Raw genomic sequence first — 27702 nt, 5'->3', positions numbered from 1 at the left:
TTTATTTAATATATTGTTTTCACTTAAGGCAGTGAAAATTTCTTTGGAAATCTATGACAATCAATTAAGTAAATGAGAAAATAGAATGCTTGTAATTAAGATAATCAAGCTACACGAAATCCACCCTACTAGAGCTAATATCTGTATATCTCCAAGCTGTATATTAATTAAACACCATGTAAGTGTTGCAATTAGACTTGGGTGGCTATGGTGAAAATGAGAGAAATCTGAAAATGATTGGAGGGTTTTTAATGCATGCAAAGTTGTTTTAAAGCAGCTTGTTATAATTTGTAAGGTGATGGTGTTGCCGCAGACATTTCTAGGATGCCTGACAAGTCTGTCACGGGCTTGAGCTGCTTCTGAAAAAGGTGACCCAAGGAGAAAAATATGCTTTGGTTTGCAAAAGGCTTGTTCTGCATCTTAGGTGGGTGGATTTGCTCCTCAGCTCCATGGGTGAGGTTGGGTTACTGAGCTCTGAAACCAGAGCTCAAGATGGTCAGGTACTGAGTCCCAGGCAGGAAACTGCAAAGGGGAGGGCAGAGGGAAAGGAGTTATTCCAGCTAGTTCTTGAAACAAAAGGGTCTCTGTCTTCTTATTATGGTTTTGTTCTCTTTGATAGAGACCCTAAGGTTACCCAGGCCTTCCTGCTGGAAAAATGGCATGTTAATGTATTTGTGTCGGGAGCCTAGCCTGACTCACCACACTAGACTAACTCCATAATCTGTTTGTATTCAGGTTGTGCTTTCTCATTAATTTCCCTGCTGCTTTTCTGGGGCTTGTGGAAGCAGGAGGCTGTGACCGTGTTGGCGTGTGGCTGGGAGAGGCCAGGGAGGACCCATTCCCTTTGTGCAGGTGTCCTTCTGGGGGTCATACAGCAACTTCAGAATGAGTTTATTGTGGTTTAACAATACAAGGGTTTGGGACACTTGTGCTTCCCTGCCCCCATTCATGCGTGGCTTCAAGCCTAGGTATTGAGGTACCAAGAGGTACAGCAGCTGCAGGGCCAGTGGAGTCAACAGCTCCTCCACCTCTGGGCTGCCAAACTTCACTTTGATGAGCTGGGCCTGCTGAGCAGATGATGAACTTACCTGCTAATTTGCTAGATGTTACTATTGCTGTCTTAACTCTTTGGAGCCAAACAAAGTAGTACACCTGATCAGTGTGGACATCTGCCTGATTAAGATTTTGCACAAATAATGAATAAAACTAATATTTTTGTTGTTTTTATTTTTTCCAATTATTTTTTTTAATCTGCTTTTACAGAACAATATGCTTTCTCATGACAAATGAACCTATTTATTTGTATCATGCTTTTGGATAATACCATTTATGTTTCTGGAGAGGAATGAAGAAGAAAACTGTACATGACACTTCCAATCTTTCTTTTGACTCTGTTCTTAATTTTTTTTATTATTTGACATTGATACAAAAAAATAGTATCTTGATTAGCAGCTTTGCTGGCAATCCCACAAAACTGTAAATAATACTTTAATCTAAAAGAATGCACTCCTACAGACACTAGAGATAAAACAATATATACAATTTAGACAAATAAATACATAAGTACAGCCAGTCATATATAATGATACACTTAAAGTTCGGTTACTGTTGACAAGCTTTTCTAGTTAATTACATTCTTCATTTACAAATTGCCATTGCCACCTATGTTATAAAGACAAAAAAAAATCCCTACAATGAATCAAAACTGATACTCAACATTATTATTAGAAAAGATGGAAAATGAATCTTGAGACTTCTGTCTAAATACTGTCAGAGATTTAGCCAAGAAAGTGGAAAATTCCTCCAAAAGTGAGGAATAGATTCTTAGCTCAATATGCTCTGTTAATGTACGTTTTGAAATCAAAATAAGATTATACTCACACTTTTGGAGTGACTAGAAGCTGGAACATCTTAACCAAATTTTCATCTGCCCCATGCCCAGTGAAACAAAATGGCCTTTAAGTACTAAATACTTTTGATTAAAGGAAGCCCAATGCAAAACATTTTGTTTAACAGTACCCAAGGTGCCACAAATACTTCTGAGTGGAAGGGACAGTGACTCCCATACTGCTATGAGTAGCTCTATTGCTCCCTTTCTAGCTCTAGGTTGCAATACTGCAGTTTATGAGCAAAGGGAAAATAAATCTGTTTATACATATTTAACAATCTAGTGAAGTCTAATATCAGAAAATTAATAGAAGTAGAAAATTAGGCTCTTGTTTTCTTTTTAATTCACTTAACAATAAAAGAAAAAAAAAAACTTGTACATTCAAAAGTTAGGGTACACATGCTTAAGGCTCTTGAAACACTGGACAAATATAATGCCTAACTCAGCTCCATGCACAACAGAATACTACACAGCAAGCAGACTCTATGCATATATACAGCTGAATACAGAAGAAAATGTCTTAGAAATATGTACATAAGTTCCAAGATGAACATTTACATTTCTGTTGAAGATCTATCTATTTATAAATGGCAGGAAATACATTTTTCAGATACTATTTTCAAGGTGTATCCTCTAATCATTAATGCAGTCTATTTATTACCAGGGGAGAAATTCAAGGCTGCTGTGCTACTTGAGCCCTGAGGTACTAGGACTTGAGAGCCCTGCTGTCCTCTGGGTTACTAACCAAAGGCCACAAAAGTGTCAGTGGGAGAAGAAAGGCCACCAAGTCCATTTGGCTGTGGATTCAGAAACCCCAGATTACAGCACAGACAGACGGGGAAGTGATGGCAGCCTGTTGGCTGGAATTCTTACAAAGCGTGCCCTGGTCGGGCTGCGCCCGTGCTCTGTGACTTAAACGAGGGCTGGGGATGAATTCCACCTTAGTTTCCCTTCCTAAACTGCATATTCTGGGGCCTCGATAAGAAAAGCTGAATTTCATTCTCTGTGTATTATATACATATATTCATATGTGCAATTAGATGGACCTTGTTTTGCTGGAGTTCTGAGTTTGACAGGAAGCAAGAGCAACTTTAACAAGGACTAGGTCAACTAGGGAAGGATAAATCTTAATATGCTGCAGGAGATTCAGTATTTCTTTTTATAAAACTACTGATTTTCACATACGAAGGATGCACAAGCTCCTGTTGATTAGCAGTAACTCCTGGGCTATGTATTGCACATCTTCACCTTTAGATTTGAAGTACATCTCTGAGACATCTAATGCTTGTGGCTCAAGGGCCAGGTGCACTTCACCTTATTTACAAGTAGTTCCTTTCAAAACAGTGCTGCATGTGTGAATGGGACTAACACTTTGTCGTAAAACTGCAAAACTTTTGGGGTAGCATCTTCATTCATTTGTTATCATTACAAAGTACTATGTACACCTATGGCAAAATCAGTTCAGAGTTTTCCTTTAAATCCTTGTTCAGTTAATTTCTGACAACTGTATAGACATCCTGAATAAGGTACAGTCTTACCAGTTTTCACATTATGCATATCTCCAGCTGAAATGTATGAGATTTTTGTGCATGCTGTGGATGGTGTGAGTACTCTACAGCTAATACTACATTTGGTGAGTTTTATACCTGTGACTTGCCTGTGAATTCTTTGTTCCAAGTTATTTATTAAGCAACGTCACATTTTAGTTCTTTGTTGGAAGGTGATATCGAGTAGGGATGGCTCGAACCTATCAAAGAGTTTTCCAGGAAATAATTTTCATCACATTTCATCAACGTTCATATTCAAAACACATAAGGACATTACAAAACTTGACTAAAATCTTGTGTATTTAATTTCTACCATATGCTCTGGGGATCTCTTGAGTTCTGGTTCTTTTTTGAGCTTGGCCTCTGAGTATTGGCTCTAATGGAGAACTACAGATTTGTAACAAAGGCTTGAAGGTTGTTTGTTTTTTAATAAGTTATTCTTAAAAGTCTTCTTTTTTGCTATAAAAGTTGTACGTAACTGTTATGTACTCTGTAAGTTCTTCAGTTGACAGAAAATGGGTGGGATAAAATTCTGCTTGTCTAAACCACTATAAATATTGTATAATCTCATTCATATATTCACTATAGCAAAAAGTAGTTTACCCTTAAGAAATGTTCTTTTGTCTTTACTTTTGTTTATTTTATTTTTTTCAGGTACATAGTGTACGAACTGATGTTGAAGGAATATGATGCGTATCAACAATTATATATTGCTATATAAGATAATCATCTTTAAAAAACAAACAAACAAACAAAAGAAAAAGTCTGTGATAGTGTTATTGGACCCATTAAAGTATTCCTAAATAAGTAGAGATCCACATGCACCCATACTAATGAGAAATGTTGCATTTGCTTTAAAATTAAGGTGTTCATACTCATCACAGATATTTAAGATGTATTTTCATACATCTCTGCTGTTTTATATTTCATCTACAGATCCTATTTCATTTTAAAATTTGACTTGATATTTTAGGGGCTACTTTTGGCAGTAGAAAGAAGTGGGGCATTTTCTGAAATGATTTAAAGGGATGTGATTTGGGGGAATAAAAATATTCTTGTTTGTGTAGGTTTGTTTCTAAGGCCTATGAGACTTTGATGTTCTTACCTGTCTAAATTCTGCTACTGTGCCATCTGTAAGCTGTTTGGAGATTGCACACATTGTACTGTAAGACATAGATGCTAAGGTAGGTGTGTAAGATCAGTGCAAATATATACAGTTCAGTTTATTAACAAAGCTCTGAGTAGGGATGATTGTAGGGTGTCAAAAAGGGATAAAAGTATATTTGTAATTCTTCATTTCTTGGGCCTGAGTCTTACCTCAGAGGCTGGGGCATGAACTGTTAAGCAGCTCATGATAGTTTATTACTGTCCGTTTATGTACAGATGCAGGAGCTGATATGTGTGACAGAGGATAATATACAAAATCTGAGATTTGACTCTAGATCCTTTCGATTGGTGTAATGTCCTTACGAAAAGAGCCTGAAGTCTGTAAACCAGTAGTCAAAACGAGAATGAAAAATCAGTCATTAAAAATCCTCTCACAGTAATATCCCACAGTTTAACCTGTAAATCAGTACATCACTTTGTCAAAAAATAACCAGGCTAAAGCAATATTTAAAAAAGGTATTTACATCTGTAAAAATCTTAACATCTAAGATGCTTCTTGCTTGACATGTCATTCCAAATTCTGTGCATTTCTTCTGGTGTTATCTGGTGCACTGTGATCACCCTGCGGTACCTGCACAAGCTGTAGGCCATTTTCCAGTGGTTGAAGCCACTGTTTTGGAAGGGGTGAATGCCCAGCTTCCGAAGACAGAGTCCAACATACACGTCTTCAAGATGGAGGAGTCTGGTATGAAGGGAGGTTTTGTAAATCAGTTCTGCTACATCAGCTGAAAAAATGTAGCCAGTGCCTGAACAGAAGGGTGGGTAATTGCTGTCGGGGTACAAATCTCTGGGCATGTACCACTTGCTGCGAACATCTCGTATTGGTCCTCCGTTTATAACATAACCAGTGAAGTACCTTCTCCTCGGCTTGGTGTTGGGTTTGAGCAACTTATAAATAAGATTATCCATATTTACAAAAATATCACTGTCTGTCTTCATAACGTACTTAGCTTTTGAACAAAATGTTGCTACCCACCTCATCCCCATTAATGTTTTCAGAGTGAGGTTATGATAAGAGTCGATAAAATCCTCTACAATAATGTCATGAAAAATTTGGCTTTCTTGCTCTACCATTTGATTTAACACGGGATCTGCATTTTTTCCAAGAAGAAATAGCGTGGCGATTTTAATTCCTTTAAAGTTGTTTTCGTCTCCCCACGTTTCTCGAATTGCTTGCCTTGCATCAAATTCTTTGTGAGTTGTGCTGATAAGAATGACCAAGAAAGGGACGCTCTTCTCACATTTATTAGGTTCATTGATAAGAAAGTCAAAGGAATGAGGATTTATAGGTCGAGTTCTTATGTTGCCAAAGGAAACGTTTTTCCTGGCTATTGATATGCTATTGAGCTGTCTGTGGCCAGTGTAGGAAGAAGTAGGACGAGTTATACTTAAGTACCAAAGAGCGCTTGCCCAACAAACTACTGTCAAAACATACAAGCACGAGACCTTTGAAGCCATTGTTCCTGTAGCTCTTCTATTCGGCGTAATGAATAAACAGCCTTCTCACCATCAGTGCACCGATGTCCCGGACTGGCAGCATATTACCAATGGAACTGGAAAGTTCGATATAGAAGAGTAACTCTGTAATCATTCATGGATCTTGGGTAGCAGCTATTAACCCTGATGGTACGCAGCTTTTCTTTTACTACCAGCAGCTTCCATTTCTTGGAATTCTCTGTTATTTCTGAAAAAGATGAAGAAAAATTTTCCATTGCAACATCATAAAAGCCTATGGCAATAAAAGTGAGCTGGCCATTAATAAGCCAAGTCCCTTAATGCATTTCTTGGATGTCCTTTTTATTTCTCATGAGGTACCACAGTGCAAGATAGTGTACTAGAACAAAGCAGTATAAGTGAAATAGTGCTTTAAAGAATAATTTTTCATATATATATGATATATCTCATATTATATATACATATATAAAGATTGAAATTACTTGAAAAGCCAACATGCTATGCATGATTAAAAGTATATGAAAATCATTTTCTGGTTTCTAGTATTTTGGTGCATTTTGTTCTGGTTTCCTACTTTTTTTTTTTTTTTTTCTCCCCCCAAAATATGCCACCAAACATTTTGAAATTACTTAAAGAATGAAAAATAATGTACTTTATCTTAGGATTAATAGTATCAGTGGCAACAATGCACGTGAATATCTACAAATCCTATTTAGACTAAATGTTGGTAACGTCTGCCCAGCTAACGACAGCCTACTTTGGCAAGGAGAGAGAATTGTACTGATGGGCAAACGCACAGCAGACAATGGAGGAGAAAGGAGGATGCGTGTGCTGTCTTACCCATGTAAAAATCAGCACCCCAGTAGACTCCGTAAAACTCTAGAAGTATATTAACATGATTCAGTTAGTCCTGTTGGAAGTTATCCCTCCTCATCCCTTCCATGCAAACCAGGCTTCATTCTTCCTAGGAAGACATTGCTGGCATGCTGTACGGGGTAGGTCACGATTCCTAGGTTTTACTGTTATGTAGCTTCAGAGTTACAGGATAGTAGAAATTTGCAACAGATGAGTTACAGAAGTCTTTGAAATACTAAACATTTACTTTGGATAGTACAATGCATATGGGGATTCAGGTAAAATGATAGAAGCCCTCTCTTAGAAATGTCCTTTCTGGTTCCATGCTACTGCAGCCTGGTTGGATTAAACCAAAATGCTGTTAGGAAGCCCACGCCTCCCATGTATTAGGTATTTATGGTCTCTTCCTCCTAAATAAAAGCAGATGAGAGCATGGCCTGGAGGTGCCTGGAGCAGGGTCCCCTGCAAGGCGATGGGTCACTTGGCTTTCAGACTGACAGCCCCAGCTGGGCAGGCTTTCAGGCTGTCATCCCATGCCTCTATCCACACTGAGGTGTGAAAACGAGAGAAACAATCTAACATTTGAGAAATATATACATATAATCTCCCACGAAGGCTGATAGATCCTTACGGCTGGCACTGTCCTGCCAGCCCTGCTCCTCATTAGATCCAAGGTCAGCTGTTTAATGACCGGAACCCACATGCCCCTCTCCCCTTTCCTCAAAATAGGAAAATGAATTTGTGGCTTGTTGCAGAGGTTTTTCAGTGTCAGTAGGTTTTGCCCTATAACCCAGGCAATTTAATGAGGCAGACATTATCTGTCATCTCCTTTGCTACTTGCCGCAGAACTTGGGATTTGTGATCTTTTCCCATTAATCAGTAGTGTTAAACGTTTGGGAGCAGTATTTTTAAGTGAGGCTTTTAACTGTCCTGTTAGGCTGTGGAACACAATGACCTCAGCACCCACATATGCCCTCGTAAATAAACATAGCCATGACAAATATATACACAAATGCCACTTTAATGCTTGGAGAGCAACTGTGTCCTGTTGTAGCAACCCACTGGATGCACTGGGACACAGTTCTGAGAAAGGCAAAGCACACCCTTGATCTGCAGCTTTTTTCTGGCTTCATTGTGAATCTCTGACAACCATCCACACTGGAAACCTCACTGGGGAAAATGACCAAGTGTGAAATGCCGCAACATAACAAAAAGAGAGCAATTAGTTTAATATCTAGAAGGCTGTGTTAATTAAGAAATTCAGCCACCATGGATTTGAGATATGGAGTGTGGGCTTTGTGGGTCAATGCATTTAAAGGACTCAAGTATTTGTGAAACCTTAATGCTGCTAATATTCTGCATATGGTACATTATTTTAGGAAACCATATATTGCGTTCTCTAAATGTGTATATTTTTCAGAATCTCTTCTCTAATAAAGGCAGCTGCATTCATTACCATGAGTACTGTGCAGGTAACTGAGGGAAATGGAGACTGTAGCCAGTGTATCTTACACACTGCAAAATTATATAAAATAGCTTTTTAGTCCTGTAATGTCATGGCTGTGATGTCCAATCTGTGCTGTGAAAAGATTAGAGGTAACAAAAGTCTTAGAACATTTCAATGAAAGATTTCAAGCTATTCTAGGGAAAGTTCCTGGTCAATTATGAGATCTACAGATACCAGTTGTCCAGAATGAACATTTCTTATGCTGGTCCTTGGACTTCTGTCTCTTGAAACAAATCTGATTGCCATGCTATTAGTGAGAGAAGTCTCAAGCTTTGCTATGGTAGATGATTGTGAAAAGCAAATGTTTAGCATCATGTTTCCATCCTGTGACTCGAAGTCGTGTGCTTAATTTTGCTATTCACAGCTCTTGCTGTGCAAGCCAGAGGAGTCATCCGGCTGCAGCCCAGAAGCAGCACTGTGTAACTTCTGTAAGTAATTGTCCTGATAGAGACTGCAACTATTCGCAGCAAACCTTTTACAAGCTGACTGCACATGGAGAATAATCCTCTAGCTAATGAGCACATTTGAGAATCTTGCTAACTGTTCATGGGTAATTTTCAGGCAGACGTAAAAGGAGTTCAGCAAATGCCACTCACCAGCTGCAGGACTGTGCCCATGTGTCAGAACACGGCCATTTCTGATCAGAGGTTGCCGGTCTTTTCTCTTTCAAGAATGCCCAGGTCAGTCATTGTATGTAAGCATGACTGGATCAACATAACCAGATCGTGGTGGAGGAGTATGACAGAAACCACAGTTCTTCAGGCCTGGCATGTTGCTGTAGCTGTGATCCATACCGTATCGCGAGCTGCTACTGAGGCAGAAGATAGGTGCTGAGGGAGGCAGTCAGGATGCTGAGCTGTGGGCAGACCCCGGGTGCAAAGCCCAGGGAGGCAGCAGCTGCTCGTCCTGGCACCCGCGAGCCTGCCAGGCAGAGCACGACCGAGTCAAATTAACACTGTGCATCTCTGCCAAAATGGACCTATTACTTTCCTTGAAAAAAAAGGAGGGAATGCAGCCACTACATTATTTAGTAAATGTAGCAAACTCTCCTCGTTTTCCCTGAAGGGAGATTTTTGTAAGTTTTCTATAATCATGGCTTTCATCTGTATATAGACCAAGACACTGAAATGTCTTCACCATTTATGAAATCCTTAAATTACCTAAGGAAAAGTCTGTGATTATTGTTGAGTCTTGTTGAGAAGATAATTACCCTGAACATTAAGAACACATCTACAAAGGAATCTGGGGACACCGTTATGATCTTGGCTGTATGTTTTCGTAGTAATTTCTTGAGGAAATTCTGGACAGATGGCATAGGTGATTTAGCAGGAGATTGCGAGCTCTTCTCTAGCAACTTCATTTGAAGGTTTCTCAAATACTCCAAATCCTTTTGCTGTGCCCTAGTGAAATGGGCCTGAAACTAAATCAAAGCTGCAAAGGAAGACCTTTCTAGAATATATGTGGAAAGGGACTGTAATAAAAGTAGAAGCCAAAGTCTCTGCCTGCGGGAGGAAAGTGCAAGCGTTCATTTCAGGTCCACGTTTTTTAGGAAAATCAATGCTTCCACTTTGGGAGGTCCCAGCTGTCATATGCTAAAAGAAGGCTCACTTCCCTTCTGTGCCTTCAAGCATTTTCTGAAAATCAGGCCATGTTTTAAGATATGCCATTTGTACATGGAGAATCGTTCCTTGCTCACAGAAACATTGATGATGGACTTTGCCCAGGGCAGAAACTGAATGTAAGAGCAAGTATTTGCACGAGTGATCCTTTCATGCTAACAGTTCTCTTTGCATGAATGCTGATTTGCAAAAGTTTTATGCTGTGTTCCAACACTGAGAGGAAGAATTGATCTCTGGAAATAAGTTTGGGATTTATAAATTATTTTTCAACATTTACTAAGTATTCTTAATACCAGTGAAAAGTAAGAAAGACTGGGGATTAGGGAATTTTATGAAAAGGTTCTAAATCTTAGATAGAAAAATGCAAGTTCTGGTTAAAATTTGCAGCAAATGTTCCCATGCTACTGAAACTTCCCCAAACTTTGAAGAACTATTGCTGTCTTTTACCAGTTGTAGGTTATTCAAACTGAAAATGAGTCCACTTATGGGTGACTACTCTGTATTTTCAACTTTATATGTTTTCAGTGAAAACGTGAAAATGTCTATAAAAATAAGATTTTTTTTCTTTTTTTTTTTTTTTCCTAAGGACTGCTGAGACAGCTTACGTAAGACAATTAAACTATATTTGCTTTGCTTTGCATTTCTTGTTCTTAAGAAAGAATTATCCACCTATTTTTTCAAAATCGAATAACTTACAAGTTAGAAAATTAACCGTTTCCACCATGACTAAGCTGTGAATGTAGTTTTGAATCACAGAAGATCAAACTGTTGGAAGAAATATTTAGGAATATTTGGATCCACACCAACATCAGACCTGCCATGACTGAGGGGACTGGGACAAGTTATTGGTTAGGAAACCTGAGCTTGGCATAAGAGATGATTTCTTGGCTGGTGATGTCCTTAGGTGGAAAGTCAGTGTTGATTTGAGCAGCCTTTTGCTCTGGCTTGGATGGTACCTCAGGAGATTTGAAGCTATACCATCCCATCCAAGTTTTGCAGCTTTGAGCAGGGAGAGGCTTGAGAGCTACTAGGTCATTCCCAGACCTTTTGGTGACTTTGATAGGCAGAGAGAGCTCCTCTGAGAGTTAGGTGATGGTAATCAGCCTCAGCATGACTTGGGAGCGGCTGTCCTCTCTCGGGGTGATAAGAAAAGCCTGCACCAGGTGTGGCTGTGGGGGGTTCTGTACCTGCATTTTCTTACTGATAAACTTGACTGGATAAAACCGGCCTTGGAGAACCCCCAGTGCTGGTGGTGGAGGAGGAAGTAGTGATAGATAGAGATTCAGGCTCGCTCAGAGAGCGAGATTCAGACACAGACTGTCTGGGTTTGGGTATTTCATGTGAGCAAAATGTTCACAGTTGGTTTGCTAAAGAGAAGAAAATTATCGTTTCTTAAAAGTGTTGTAGGAAATGCAAGTATTTTTTTAATCTTGTTTGACATGTCTCAACATTACATTTTCAGTAACCCTGTTGCTGTTTCGTGGTTCTTATTTTTTGTTAAACATCTCTCTTAACCACAGTCATCGTGTGTTTGTGACAGCGTAGGCCCCCACATCTCCAGCTGTGGTATCGCAGAGCTGACCCGTGCTCTAGGAGATAAAAGGGCAGGCCCCACCCTGGGGACCAGTGGTAGGGTGGGTGGGTTTCTGAATTTTAGCAAACTTGGTTACGCTTGGTCAGATATTAATGTAGATGCTTAACAGCTAGATTTTACTGAATTTAAAATAATATTAGAATTGGGAATGTACCGATTAGTAGGCATTTTAGGCAAATATTGTTATCACTAGCTAAAGGGAGAGAAAAGAAATAAATAGCTTGAATGGAAATAGCAGAATGATTTTACAGTCTTTCTTCTTTTTTGCTTCTTATTTTCTTTTTTTTTCTTTTTTTTTTTTTTTTAAGTTGCCCAGGAGATGTCAAGTGTCATGCACTTTTTTTCCCATGAATGCTTTTCAGAAACAATTTTGAAAAACACTTTGTGACTTCATGTTGTGATAGGTCATTTGTGATTACATCAATCATGTCCTGTTACAGCAGTAACGTGTAAATTGCATCCCAGTATGGTTATAAACCGATGCAAATAACATATTTCATTTTGGGTTACCATAGCCACAACCATCATTTTCTTTAGCTATTGTGCTGTGCTCTATTGTGAAATCTCACAGCAAGGTTCCTTAGCTCATGTCACCACCAAATCAGTTACAATATTTTTCATCTAATGGAAGTTTAGGATGAAAAATAGGACTTTGAATTTTTTTCTTTTTCTTCCCCCCTCTGAAGGGGAAAGCCTTTAGAGAACAGCTTTAACAAAATATCTATTAGTCATGAAACAATTTTACATAATTCATTACCAAAGTCAATAGGTTAAATTACATTCAGGTAATGTGTTTGAAATCAAATATACTGCTGTTCATGTCTTAACCTTCTTAAATTTCACTATTTCATTTCCTTAGTTTTCACGGTGATGTCTGTGATGTGGTGGTTTGCATTATGACACTAAGAACAGATGACAATGGCTGTGATTATATAGGTGCCTACCACAGCAGTACAGCCATTCTTAATTAATCTTTGTCACAAACAGGAGGAGTAACAATTAGGTGAAAACTGGAACACCTGAAATCACACTTACAAGGTCTGTGGTGATGGTAACTCATTGAACTGGATTATGAATCTGTTTCTCATAGCTCTTGTCCTATCCGGAGAGCATTGGAGGAAAAATACAAATTGCAACTTTTGGATTTACTGGGAAAAGTTCTAAAAGGGTTTTGAACCTGCTCATTCAGGTATCTGCTGTGATGCATAGGAACTTTGCTTTTTAACCTAATCAAAACTGGGAACAGCTCAGGCTCCAAACATTGGTTATTGTTATATATAAATCTGTATTTATAATCTCCGAGTGTAGCTATTATTGATAGACATTTACTGAAGGGATTCTTCCCTATCTCAGTTGTATATGTACAGTGACTATATTTGTTGTAACAAATTGAGAAGAGAGACAAATCTTGTAATCTGAAGCTATTCCTGGACTTATTTTTTAGGAGGACATTGATTTCTGGAGACTACAAACATTATTTCAGTATTTATCTTGAAGATATTAAAAGGTATAACGTGAGTGTAAGTATGTCTCTTCCAAGTGATACATAGAGGGCATGTTCCATCTGTACTAAGGCCAGAGTTTCGATGGGCATGTCCAGGCCTCAGTGCAAAGCCTTAGTGGACAAACTCTGCAAGTGGTAGATTCAAAAATCATATGTTCTTCTTCAAGAAAGATGCCTTATAGCTGTTTCATCATCTTGGGATTGGTGCAGTCTATGAGATGGTTGTTTTCTTGTCCCAGAAAGGGAGCAAAGTGTATTCCTAAACCCAAAAATATGGTTGCTCAAAATCAGAGGTATTTTTAAAGGCTAAAAAATTGCTTAAATTCACTTAATTTCTCATTTTTTCCACAACAATGAGACTAGAAACTTTTTGCAAAAAGTGAGTTTGGGTGATTGCAAAATAGCTAGCTACAGCTTTTTATTGTATAAGATGTCCAAGGACATTGTTGGATGTGGTGACTCTGTGGCTGTGGCCATGTGGGCACTTATTTTCTTTTCTCTAGAAATATTTGTTGTGTCAAGAAGGTCCCAGAGTTTTTTATACATCAGGCTTGACTGTGCGGAGCCAGGAGTTGGACTCGCTGGTCCTTGTGGGTCCCTTCCAACTCGGGAGATTCTATGATTGTATGATTGAAGCTTCTAATTCCCTTGGTGAAGTAGCTGTGATCCATTTAAGGCAAGATCTTTCTTTCAAAATCCCACCTGCCAGTCTCTCACAGAGCTGTAACATAAACAGTAAATATATAAACTAAGGAGTTTTGTCACTGACCTGGAAAAGATGGGGCATACTTCAGCTAGATGACTAATTCTCCAACACATGAAAAATATTTCCTCGACATACACTCTTTGGGGGTGTGGTGATTGGTTAGTGATGGCTGAGATTCCCCAGTGATGGCTGAGATTCCCCAGTTTTTGGAGCACTTTCCCAGGCACAGCTTTCTGTCCCCAGGGTGCTGCCCTGCTCCCTTCCCACCTGCAGTGCTGAGGGCTGGCAGGGCTGGCTGTGCCTGCCGGACAGATGCAAATTACTTGGCAGAGAAGGCACAGGGAAAAGTGCGGTTTGCCTCCTCTTTCCATTGGGGGAATGGCATTTTGCTGGCTTGGCCATGAGTGCGTGGAGGGGTGATTTGCTGTGCACCCACCACTGGGGCAGGAGCTCTCTGGCCTGCCTGGGGTAGCTCAGTCCAGCTGAGGCCAGCACCCACCGCTGCTGCCTGTATCTGCCTGCATGTAGAAGGAGACTGGAAGTATGTTTCTTTTCAGTCATAACTAAATGGCAGATGGGGTTTGGTCAAACTTAAAAAATAAATGCAATAAATGAAAAACTGCTTTTACTGGGAATTGAACCGAGCTGCAAAAGAGTGTTTTCGCCAAACTACTAACATTTGAGAGGAAGGTAGTGTCAGGCTCTTTCAACCAGCACATATGGAGCATTTAACAGATGTGACCCCAGTCAATTTGTCAGTATTTAGGTTCCAGAAGCTTACTGCTGAAAGGACCATTATATGACTTTATACTTGCACATTTACAGAACATTCACTCAGCACAAGAGGCTGTCTCTTGTGGCAAGGATTTAAAAATGGGCTCTTAGCAACTGAAGATTTTTGGGTAAATCAAATGAAGGAGTTGATGCTGAAGTAAATGGGTAAATACATATCCTTGTGAATCTAAAAGAGTAAACTTGTCCTCACTTGACCAAGATATTTCAAAAGATCAAGAAATTGTGTCTCCAAGTGAGAGGAGTTTGACAATACTGCTGGGGATCATAAGTGAGTTGCTTCCTTCTCAGCTAAACTGTAAATCCATCCTGGGGTATCAGTGATGCTTATAGCTTACATAGATGCTCACATAGTCATCCTCTTCCCCCAAAGACTGTCTTTTTTTCTTCCATTTCATTCCCGCTGTGAAAGTTGCAAACACTGTCTGTTAGTCTCAGTGAAAGAAACTCAGGTGTCTCTGGAGAAAGCAGCCAGTCAACAGCTCTTCTGTTTGTGATCAGATCAGAATTTAACCTGAGGCCTGTGAGAGTTGTTGTAGGCAAAAATTGAGGAAGTTTTCTCACAAACTGTTATTGAGGAACATTTTGTGAGAATTTCTCAGTTAATAACTCTGCCTCCCGGCTGGATGGAATGTGGCTGATCACCTGGGGTGTCTAATAAGGCTGCTGGAAGACCTGTATTCTGGTAAAGAGTACATCTGAAACCCTATTTCAACTCACTTTTATCACTTATGTCATTAGAGATGTTATTCATATACACTGTCAAAGTTTTCACCGGGGAGCATAAATTTCAAATCCCGAAGACCAGCATGAGTAGTCAGCAATACTAGCTCTGGTTTCTTACATCTTTTGTCTGTGAGCCTTCCTAATTAGGGGTATTTGCCAGGACTGGTAACTAGGAAAATAGCCGAGCAGTTTTTCCTAATGTGAGTGCATGTGTATTTGTCTTTCTTTCCCTAAGTGTAGCAGGGCCCGTTTCTGGGGGCTCATTATGCTGCCAGCACACCTTGCCTTATTTTTTTTTTTGTCTTGTGACTATGGAAGTGTAACCATTGCAATTGCAACTCAGGATAATTGGAGACTCTCCAGTTGGCTTCTCCACCTGTAACCACGTGGTCCCTAGTGGGCTGATATAGGTGTAAATGGAGACTCATTGTCTATATTGAAGGATTTCTCAAAACATATGCAAAGCAGCCTTATATGAAGTGCCTCAAGCACATTCAGAGTTGAAAAGCAGGGAAAGCAGTCTTCTTCCTCGCAGCTTGACACTTACCTAGACTCCACTGTGGTGTGGGTAAAGCCTGTGGTTACGGTGCTGCCCCAGAGATCTCACAGCAGCGTGTGTGCAGCATCGCTCAGGGCCCTGCTGTGGTGCGTTGCACCGGTGGTGTCCCTAGCCCAGGGGATGGGTGCCTGCCTTCATGTCCATGCAGCTCAGCAGACTCAATTCTCTTTCTACGGTGTGTTTTTCTTTGGGATGTGTTGGCTTCTGCTTCAGTACAAATGTATTGCACTACTGATAGAAATCAACTCTGTGAAGCAATAAATAGGAAATATGTTCTGTCACTGTGCCCAAGGGGAACCATATCATACCTTAGTTACCTGCGTATTGAAGGCCAGGTCTTAAGGAGAAAGAAGGTACATGGACACAGTGTAAAGATAAAGATTGCTTCTCTTAGTTCTCCATCTATGAACCTTCTAGAGCTTTACAAACACAAGCTCACCGAGAAGCTGTATACCCCAAGGAGGCAGGTAACACAGTAATAAAATCTGCCAAGCAAGTTTAGGGTCCAAAATCTTGATATACACCTCAGGGTTGTAAGAAAATAGAGCTGTTTCACAGAGAGACGTTCTGCTGGGACACTCTTTCTTATAGAAGCAGCATAAGATTAAACCTTCCTTTTGTTCATTTTCCAAACTTTGGGGGTTTGGGTCTTTGAGTGGAATCAGAAGAGATTGCTATATAAACAACATGACCTCAGACCTTCTCTGGAGATAGGTGTTTGTTTCGTATCATCACTAGAAACAACAGGGATTCTCCTGAGCATGTTTGAACTCTGTACAGGTCTCCCTCAATGTCTCAAATGCTTCCTTCACTTTTGGCAGTCTCCTCTAAGCATTACTTTAATCTGAGATATCTCTTGAACAAAAGAGATTTTAAAGCACTCTGTAATCTGTGGTTTGATTTATTTTCTAGTTATTCTGATACCAAAGGCAGCATGAAGCAAAAATGATATGAAATGCAATAAAGCAGCTGTTGGGCCAACTGCTGTGGGATCACTTGGGCCAGGGGAGAGACGCAGCTTTGCTGTGTGGCCAAACACTTCTTGGGGAGTCTATCAGAAGACACAGCCAGTGATCCTCTGGTGCTTTATTTCTGTCTAGTGAGCGGGAAGGTGCACACTGATGCACTCTGCTCATACTGAAAAAGCCAGGGATCACGAGGAGTGATGCAAACCTCAGTACCCCTTTGCCCTGCTGTGAGGGAGAAAAGAACTGGTTTCCTGGCGCTCTCCCTCAGAGATGGGTAAGGGCTGCAGGGGATATCTGCCCGACCCATGCCTGGGTACATGCTGTGAAGCCCCCCATGCAGTGTGGCTCAAGGTGAGGGAAAGGCAGACAACCTCAGTACACACAACTTCACATGATTCTCTAGAAGCATTTCTTGCTACCACTGCAATGAAGAGTAATGCCTCACAGCAAAAGTAAAAGTAAATAATTTATTGATATTTTCTCTTGATTATGTGGTAACAATACATATAGTCAAAGAGCTGCCCAAGACTTTCTAAAGAGAGCTTCAATTTTTTTATCATTCCTTCACACTCTAAGAAAAGCTCTCTCTTTCTCTGTCATTTTCTTTGAACAAATTAATTTGCCAGCCTGTATAGCTCAGTGTGCACATACTTTGCAGAGATGTTGCCATCTGCCATTTAGTTTCTTTTCTAAGCTGCGATCTTAGACATACATTTCAGGGAAAAGGAAGCCAAGTGGTTGAGTTTATTTTCCCTTTGTGTGAACAACAATGGGAATAATTCCAAAGCCAGGCAGTAAGGCTGCCTTAAATGCCAACTGCAAATCACCTTTTCAATGAGGCATTAATTCATTCTGTGAAAAACACACATGAATTTGGGAAAATAATTCCATACCCACTCTTCCCCTCATGCACTGGCTGGATCAAATAAAGGTCAAATATCTTTCCAAGATTATCTGCTTTTTTAAATTATTTTTATTTTTATTTCTTTAACTTTTCTTAACCCCTATTCCTGATTGTCTTCCCTCTCTCTCTACCCCTTGCCACACCTACCTCCTGCAGAAAAGGGGTTTAATTTGTTCATTCACATATGACAACATAGATATTTACAAGAGTGCTGCCTAAAGTTTATACCCTCCTTATTATTTTTGTCCAGGTTAAAGCTTGGCTGCACAAATTTGCTGATGGAAGAGTTGTGGAGCAGCTGCAAGGGGTCAGAGGGTGTTGTGGGTTGCATGGCAGGGCCAGGCTGTCCACCCTCGGGACGTGGGGTAGCCCACACTGCCCATGGGGACATCCTGCACCTTGGCTGGGCCACGGCCCTCTGGCAGCCAAGCCATGGCACTCCAATGGCCAGGCCGTGGCCCTCTAGCAGCTGGGCAATGGTCCTCTGACGGCCAGGTCATGGCCCTCCTGTGGGCAGGCCACAACCCTGCAGCAGCCAGGCCAAGGCCTTCTGGCAGCCTGGCCACAGCCCTTCAGGGAACAGGCACCTCTTGGTGATGGGGGGAAGTGACAGTCCTCACGTGTGGGCAGGGGCAGTGAGGGGACAGGATTGCTTTGCTTCTTCTCAGCTGTAAGTGAAGAGAGAAACCTCCTCTCTTTGGAGAAGGGTGCTTCAGTGGCTGAGTGCTGCATTAGAGCAAGCTGGGATATGGTTCTTTGTGTCTGCACCTGGGAAATTAGAGCCACCGTTTGTGTGTGTAAGCCATCACTGCCACAGAAACGTCCACGTTAACAGTCAATGATTATTTTTAGTCAGATCTATTCCCCAGTCAGATTTGCCTCCCAGCTGTGCAAAAGCCTGGATCAACACAGCTAAGGGACTGAAGCAAGAGGCCGGGGCAAAGCAGGGCAGATCCCTTTTTTATGGCCTCACTCCTGCCTTAAATGATTGTGAGAGGGCTGAGCGATCCCCTTTTTGTACGTGAGACTATAGCAGTATCCCCAAGGTTTCTTTCCACCAGAATAAGACCATACAAATGGCTCCTCTATTCTTGCATCAGTTGAAAACAAATAATGAAACAAAAAGCCTTTGCTTGCCTTTTAAATATTTAGGTTTAACTTTCAGAGATGGCTGGGATGTTTTGGAAATCAATTCAAGTATTTGAGATTTAAAAAAACAAACAAACAAACAAAAACCAACAAACAAAAACACATCCTTTTTTGATTTTTTTAAAATTTGTTTTCACAATATCTAATGATTCCTTATATCCCTTGACTCTCCTGAGATCAATTCAGAACTTAAACATAATTGGATTTTAAAAGGAAACCTGTTCATGCATATAGCAGTTTTAAAGGGCATGAATAGTACAGTGTTTGAGAATGTGCCGCTACTTGAAAGATCGATGTGATATTCTGATTTTGTTGTAAAATGAAAACACGGTGAGGGGCTGTCACAAGCTTCTGAATCAGCCAGATTCTTTTTAGAAGCAGAAGACAGCTCTTGGCTCAGGTAGGCAATTCTCCCACACGTGCCTTTGCCAAAACAGAATGTGTATGTCAGGGCTTTTTTGCCGTTGTTTTTTCCTCCAGATGGTGTAACGAGGGATAGACTGCTCGTCACTTGCCAAGGGTTATATAATATTGTGGCAAAATGAAATCCCAAGGCACAGTTTTGAAGATAGCATATCAATCACTCTCATCAGGTCCTTGCACTTCTCGCTCGTAGGGTCAAGCCTCTGTCATCAGGCCAACTGTATTAACAAGCTCCATCCAAATGTTTTGAGAGTGATGAAATTTGGTATGTTTTCACTCCAAATATTGGTCAAAGTGTCCACCATTAGGATGGTAAGAGCCAATATGCAGCTGATCCTTTTTAGTTCTGTACCTCAAAGCTGTCACTACATTCCTCAGGTCGGCTTTGGTTTGGCTTTGGATTTGCCTATGATTTTTCTCTAGTGTACAATTTACTTCCGTGGTTGCAATTAAGTCATTTATTACCTTTTGAAAAACCATTTTGGCTTTGAGATTTCCCAGGAAACTAAAAAATAACTTCTTGCATCTAAATGAAGGTATATAATAAATAGTGATAAAAGTGAGGTAGGATAGATCACCAGATTTTCTAATTAGAGAGTGAGTAGTTTTTCACTGGATTCTTGAGTCTTCTTCCTGTTGACACTTGTCTTCAAACTAAACTTGGTATATACTGCACCTTCTCTTGTAACAAAATGGCAGAATGATTCACCTTCTCATTCTGAGGTTTTGGAGAATGATTAAACACATCTATGGAAAAAAGTTATTCCCTAGGAGTGGCATATATACCCAATGTATTCACTGTTATCTAAAAAGCTTCCAGTATGAAGAGGTTCAGAGGTAAATAATAATAATAATAATAATAATAATAATAATAATAATAATAATAATAATAATAATAATAATAATAATAATGTTGGCTCAGGTCAATCATCTCACTCATCTTCCAGCTTTAACTTGTTCAACATAAACACATTTTGTTGCAGGGACTAGCCAGACACAATGGTGGTGACTTGAAATTAGTGTACTGAATTTATGACAATAAAAGCAATTTTAGGATGGTGATAGTGTCTTTTTAATAGACTACTACAAATGTCCTTGCCATGTAGAAGGACAGAGCAGGATGTTCAATATCATATAATATTTTTTAGATATTTCAAAATGACAACTTGTATGGAAAACACATGTAAGAATATTACTTTGCCATGAGCAAAAAAATGGCAAACATCCTCCAAAACAACAAGAACTGTTTTTTAGAGTGTCTAACAATCTAAATGACAGTAGGCTTACTAATTTAGGATGTCTGGAAGGAGCAGAGATGAGCTTTCCAACATCTCAGTGATATGAGAACAGACAAAATATACAAACATTTTTTAGGTTCCCTATATGCTGTTTTAGGACCACCAAAAGGATTTTCTGCCTCAGACAACACCAAATTATTATCTTTGCTGGCAGGAAACAACCTGTAAATTATGGCTCTATCTGACACATATGGAAGAAAAGCCATCAGATTGTATCATATGTGAAAAATGATTTCTCAGTTGCCTTGGTCAAGTAACTAAAAGTTTAGACATATCATCTTTTAATTTGAGGAATGATGAAACCAGCGGTGACAGGAACAAAACTGCAAGTTTCTAAAAGCGGATATATTGAATTGAAAGGTAGGTCATTTGTCAGCCACCCCTGTAGATAAAATAAAAAGGAAGACAAAAAAGTTTGCTTTGGATCACAAAGCTGGAGACTGCAGCACAAGATTTTGTATTCTAAGACATCTACCCTCTCCCTGTACACCTCTGGAGACACCAAAGAAAGTCTTAAAATTTCAGCACACTCCAGCAGTTCAAGTTCTGGAGGGAGAGAGAGACTGCAGAGAATTGTCTTTATACAGCTGACATCTGTAGCCTCAAATACCATTCATAAAGCAGGCCCCTATCACAGAACAGTGCCCCCAGGCATCTGCTGCTTAATAACTGCCCTTCAGAGGGAATGGGCAATCTTCCATAGGATGGATTATGCATTTTACAGTCCTCATAGGAAACCACTCCGAAAAATAGGTACTAGAACAATTAAATCATCTCTGCTGGTGTCATCACCACTGGGTAAAACTATCAAACACATTCTCTCTCATCCTGAACCTTTCATTCTTTGCCAAATGATGATGCAGCTTTGGTGGGAGGGGAGGACGGTGCTTCCTCTGCTTCCTGGGTGAGGTTTGCTGGTGAGGACACCCCCAGGCAGACTTCTTACAGCAGGGCTGGCTGCGTGCAGCTGCAGCATGAGGTCAGAGATGAGACCTGGATGTAGCAAAGTCATCTCTGTGCTCCCTTCCTCCCGTCTCCCTCCCACAGGCTGTATCTCACCAAGCCAAAATGTGCCAGTGCCACAAGAATAAAGTGACGGGGGGATGGGGTCTCTGCTAGTCCTTCCCACCCAAGAAATCCCACTGCACCCAGGGGGAAATGGAGGTGTGGATGAGGGAGTGTTCAGAGTGCTGAGCACCAATCTTTAAGTCTCTGAAAACCTGTGCACAGAAGTGAAGTTACTTTTGCAGTAGCAGTACTTTTCAGAAGTTGTTTAGCTGTAACTTTTTCTGATACATGCAGAAAAGTAATATAGCAGGGCATTTCAATTCTGCCTTTCTTTTCCATTTGGCAGTTGATCTCGAGTGCCTGCACAGCCTATTAAATTCATTTTGTTATAGCTTTACTATTGACATTTGAGATTAAATGCCAGGGAATGAAAGAAAAAAAATTAGCACTATGACTTTGTGTTTCAATACAACTTTGTCAAGACCACAAGACTGTAACAACCTGCTGTAGTTTGTTATTTCAATCATTTCTTTCTTCCTAGGAAAAATACTTTTGATTAGCACATCTACTATCCCTTTATTACAAGTTTTATACAAAATTTGGCCATCTAAATGCAACTGAATTTAACGGGAGCGTGACTGCTTGGCAGTGCCTCGTTTCCCATTGCAGTGCTTGCATATCCCCTCTCATCCAACAAGCTACGAAGCAGGACACCCATTTCACAGAAGCAGTGGTGAATGCTGGTGCCACCATGCTGCCCAGCTTGGCCTCAAAGTGCAGTGCAGGGGAGAAGAGGGTAAGCGCGTTAAGGATGACCGTGTGGAGTTCCTCTCCATCTTTAATTCAATGGCCAGTCAGTGTAGCAGTTTTAGCACAACAATCATGACCAGATTGCAGAAGTCAACAATGACTTTAGCTGCTACAGGTTTTGGGTAGCAGCAACGTGAACACAGGTAGCGTTATGTTTTGGCATGCCTCCATGAAACCAGATGTTCCTTTCCCGTGTCTCACTTTTAGAAGTGATAGAGCACACAGACATGCAGCTAAACTTTTTTTGCAGGGGGTTTCACAGCCTGGGAAAATCCTAAACTTTCAAGGGCAACGAATGGTACAAGAGGTGCTCAATGAGGTGTTTATATTAATCGTGACTGCATGCAGCCTAATAATACACTTTCTGCGCTCCTGCCTGATGGATGCTTTTTCTTGATGTCCAGTGGATATTAAGTAATTTAATGACTTGATGAGCAAGAGCAAGGTGATTGCAGAAGTACTCTCAGCCAGCTAAAACTGAGTATGCAGCTTATTTGCTGCTCTGCATTCTGTCTAAATGGGATATTTAATTACAGGCATCACATCTGGGGGGAGTTCTTAGGTTTACAATAGATGCCTGGTAATATCACCTGGAGTTTTGTTCATCTGCCCTTAACAGATGTACCTTGAATTGAGTGTTACAGCAAAGACTTTGCCCAAACAGTGCAGCTGTTTGTATCTTAGTGCATAGGAAAAGACCTTCAGGGAACAAAACTAGCCCAGGTATCTCATTGCTGAGATCCGCTAGATGGACCCGGAGCTTGCATGCGGCTTAGAGTGCAGTGCTTGCTCAGAGGCTAATGAAAGGGTTTTTGGCCAGGACCGTAGCTGTCTTTCTTCTTGATTTTGTGAGATTTTTTTTTTGATTACAGTCTGTCTGGACCTCGCTGCGTAAATAGCATTTACGCAACCAATGTTGTCAGAGGTTAGCTGAGGAGAGATTCTTCCTTTCTGCTGCTGGTTCTTCTCTCAGCTCTAAGATCATGTGCACATATGGATACAGTTCCAAGATACAGCCTTGACATTTAAAGCTATAAATGAGTTGCGTCTCAAACTTCTTGTGCTGCTGGCATGCTATCATCTCTGTTTCCTCTCTACTGGGATGAGCCTTTGGATATTAGCTATAGCTAAGCAAGCTCTGGGTTGCTTAGTGTTCCCCTTAAGGGCACACGGAATGGTATTAAATACTTCTGAATTGTCTCCACTGTAAGTTTCTAGTACGTTTTCAGGCCTATTTTGATATTAGTTATTTTTGTCAGCATGTGCTTTGAATAGAGCCTGGACTGGTATGTTAGGTATAGTCCTAAGAAATGCAGCTTTTTACTATGGCCCTGGTGTTGCCTGATGGAAGGCTAGTTAACTACTGGACACGTGCAGCTCCCTACCAGCAGTGATTGCGAGGCCACAGACTCCAAATGTGAGAAGTGCAGCCTGTCTTCTCTGGAAAGGCTAATTTACCAAATTCCTTTGAAAATCCTGTCGATGCCTGGTTTTCTGCCTCCTGTGCCTATAATTGGCCTGGGCAGTGCATGCCTGTTTATATCTCACATCACACAATGCTTTATTTCTCTGGTAAAGGTTATACTGTTTAGCTGATAAATGGTTCGATACTGACAGACCAGATTTAGCAGTGGCAGCTCTTGGATTTTAAGAAGGCGCAGAACACTGACTTTGTGAATGTAGCATCTGGCTATTCCAATTTTAACATATGATCCATTTAAAGAGCCATTCAGGCTTCTGGGATTTCAAATACCAGATGGGAATTTTATATTCCTTGTATATGGTATCGTATCCTGTAAATATTAAAATAAGCAGTGGCTAAGTCAAAGAGGACCTGCACTTTTCAACTCACCAACAACTATGCATTCTTCTCCATTGCTACTTCTAAAATTTTCATTGTCACCTCCATCCCATCACCACATCCAGCATGTCTGCCTGTCACTGCTATAAAATACTTTTTTAGACAAGATGCTGTCTTCTTAATTTGTTGGGACTATGGTAGCAGCTAAACTTTACAACAAATGGTAGTAAGGAACTGGGCTGTACCCAGGTCAATATTTTCATGTCCTCAAGCATTTTAATATGAACACCATTATTTTCAAAGTAAATAAGGGCTTTAGAGTCCTTACTCTGCATTAGAACAATGTCAAAAATAAGAAGACCTCAAACCACAAACAAAATTGTAAAAATCCTGATGGTGGACTTCTGATGCTCCTGTATAAAAAGTCCACCCTGTTTTGTGCTTTGCTCTCTGTCGTGATTTGTTTGCAGCACAAAAATGAGAGAAAGTAGTCAGAATAAAGTCACACTCAAATTCTCCCAAATGACAATTAAGCTAGAGCAGCCACTGCACATACAGCTCCTTTGTATCAACTGCTACATCTAGTCTGCACTGGGAAGGAAAAGTCTGTTTCTGATGAAATGACTCTTTAAGATGGATGGTGTTAGTAATGGAGATGTTGAGGCAGATGTAAAAGTAGACTTCTAGAGTCTAATATAACTCATTAGATAGTTGCAATAGCTGTTAATCAGTGCAATTTTTTTTTTTTTTGGGGGGGGGGCTTTATCTAAAAATCTGCATCTGATTTAATGTGGATATTGTTTAAAGTGATGGGAAAATTAATGATCGGAATCTAGATAGGGATGGAACTCCAACAGCCATATAAATTCAGATCTGAATATCTTTAGATGTGAAAAGTTTTTTTGTTTTGTTTTGTTTTGTTTTGTTTTTTTTTTTTAAATTACATTTTAAAGGTTCGAAATACTTAAATATATCTTATTTTTGATTTCTGTGCATGAGTAGGAATGTAAGCACTGAATATCTCGAGAAAAAGTGCCTGTTCACTTGAGATTTACAGCTCACTTGCAGTCTCAAAAATTCAGATGCTCATCTGAACTCTAAACCTTTAAATATTTGCTTTTGTTTTCTAATATATGGGAACACTCCTTTGAAAATACCAAATCACACAAGCTGCATAACTAGACCTGAATTGCCTGTATAATGATCAGTAATCTAGGAGAACTGTCTGACTGTAATCCCTGTTTCTCATGATAAATATTCTGTATAGTCATTAAGTTATTGTAGTATGATACAGTTAAGCAATTAAAAATGAAACCCTTGTTATCTGACATTTTCAAACTGTGGTTTTGATGGACAATATGAAAACAGGAATAATGAAAGAAATTTTATATTCCTCCCATTTCACTGACCTTCATCTTTATTTCTAAGTCTTCTGCTCAAATATCAAAAGATCTAATGTAATAAAGGATGACAGGAAGCACATCTGACAAAACTCTCTCTTAAGTCTTGTTGAATAAAACATTCACTGCAAATGCTTCTTAGTGCCAGCAGGTTAGCATTAAAAGTGTAATGATTTTAAAGCAAGCCTAAACACCTCTCAGACAAATGACAGCTCCAGATTTTAAAATTAAGATCTGAGGTAAGGTTACAGCTGAAGTTATCAAAAGAAATGTACCCAGCAGTAGTCTAATGCACGCTCTCATGACAATGCTATTTGTCTATCAGAAAATCACCCGCGTCGGTGATCTAACACTGATGATGCAGGCACACACTGTGTAAAGCTGAAGGTCTGATCATATTGTCAGTCACATCGCCAGGGTTCCTGCCCTTCCATTTTATACAAAAAGTTCCCTCTCCAAATTTCTCTAGCACTGTTAGAGGGACTGTCTTTTCTGAACTTGGAACGAACAGTTGCTTCCAATCACTTGAAGAAAAAAAAGCAAAACAGAAAACAACAGCCTATAAAAGGTATTTTATTTTGCTTGTTTGTTTTCAGTTTATAACCTTGTTAAATATTGAAAATAATTAAGTCTTATATTTTAGCAAAGCTGTTCTGGACAATGTTCTCAAAACCACACATACACATCGAAGCCTAATGGAAGAACATAAATCACAGGCAGTTATTTGGAAATATCAGCACTCGCTTCCTATGTGAGGTGTGGGTACCAGGTTTGTAAAAACATGGACTCAGTACAAGCAGAAGCTGACCTCTGCTGTGAGTTAGTCAGTGCATTCATACTTGTGTATGCGTGTGCGTGTAGGATGCAAAGTCCTTTGCACAACTTTTCCAGCATTCTCCAGCCTCCCAAAAGCTGCAACACCAGGGCATGCCGTCTCCTTCAGCCTCTGGTGTTATGGCTACAGAATCATTTGTGTTTTATGTAATATGTTAGATTGCTGTAGATTGCTGTGAATATTTTTCCAAACTGAATGGAGGAATACAGATTTTTTTATGCTATCTCCAAGCACTTACAATGCAGGACTGTGATACGGGCCCCTTGCCATTATTTGTTGCTCAGGCAGCATTCTCAGACAAGGAGGATCAGGGTCACTGGAATGAGAATGAAGGTCTCCTCATCACCTTGCTTGCTTCAGGTTTCTGTAGGACAAGTTGTCTTTCAGGGAATCATTTTTCCTCCAGTCTTCTAAAATGCATCTCAATTAAACGTGGAAATTTGAATGCAGACTTCAAATATCTATGTTTAAAAATGTTAAGTCAAATTCAGTTGTTGAGCAACTCTGACCAGAAGTGTTTTTTGTTTGGTGATATCAAAGGTTCAAAATAAAATAAGCAGAACATTGCTGAAGTTGATAGATTTAGATTTAGAATTCTTTTAAAACTTCAAAAGAAAATGTCTCATTTTACTCTTAAAAGTTCTGGTGTCAGGTAATTATCTTAAAGTTGGGCTATTTCTTATTCAAAGACATTTCTGGTCTCATTATCCTTATGCAGACACAACTCCCATTGGAATCATTCTGAACTCTGCTTCTGTGACTAGTGGGGGTTTGAAAGAGATGCTGATTTCCAGGAAGCTCATTGTTCCATTTCTTATGCTTTGCTCTATCTTCCATTCCACTCCTTCTTTATTGTGGCAGACCTACTGCCCAGCTTTCTTTTGTTCCAAAAACCTATTTGTTCTTTTTAAGAGAACAAAACTAGAGGGGGGAAAAATCTCTGTATCAAAGGAAGTGAACATCTGTGACTCAGGGAAGACTTCCTTTAAAAAGTTCCTTGAAGAAAACTGCAATAAAATAAAACTGGAAATATATTTTGGGTGGCTTGTGGTGTACAAATCTCTGCATTTTGACCCAATCTGTTTCAGGCAAGTCTGTTAACAAGAATGTAATTCGTTTGATATTTACGTTGGTATAAGACAGCAGGGAAGTTAACTAGATGCTGAGTCTATTCAAATTATAATTTC

At 39.9% G+C, this 27702-nt stretch overlaps 1 protein-coding gene across 4 annotated transcripts in view; it reads right to left on the bottom strand.

Annotated features, from left to right (window-relative positions):
* Positions 1-1207: 1207 nt before the first annotated feature.
* B3GALT1 (beta-1,3-galactosyltransferase 1) overlaps positions 1208-27702 on the bottom strand; it is a 201775-nt gene continuing 175280 nt past the window's right edge. For 2 of the 4 annotated variants that reach the window (XM_068686775.1, XM_068686776.1), the window contains exon 3: positions 1208-6286. In XM_068686775.1, the coding sequence (XP_068542876.1) occupies positions 5080-6060 (981 nt within the window). In that variant the 5' untranslated portion in view covers positions 6061-6286 and the 3' untranslated portion in view covers positions 1208-5079. Of the gene's footprint in view, positions 6287-9015; positions 16524-20576; positions 26977-27702 lie in introns of those variants that run through there. The other 2 variants (XM_068686777.1, XR_011097909.1) reach the window with 2 other exon arrangements.

This window comes from Anas acuta, chromosome 6 (genome assembly GCF_963932015.1).
Source record: "Anas acuta chromosome 6, bAnaAcu1.1, whole genome shotgun sequence".
In the NCBI taxonomy this organism is placed as follows: domain Eukaryota; kingdom Metazoa; phylum Chordata; class Aves; order Anseriformes; family Anatidae; genus Anas; species Anas acuta.
The sequence above is the reverse complement of the archived record's forward strand: the minus strand, read 5'-3'. Positions and strand labels throughout refer to the sequence as shown.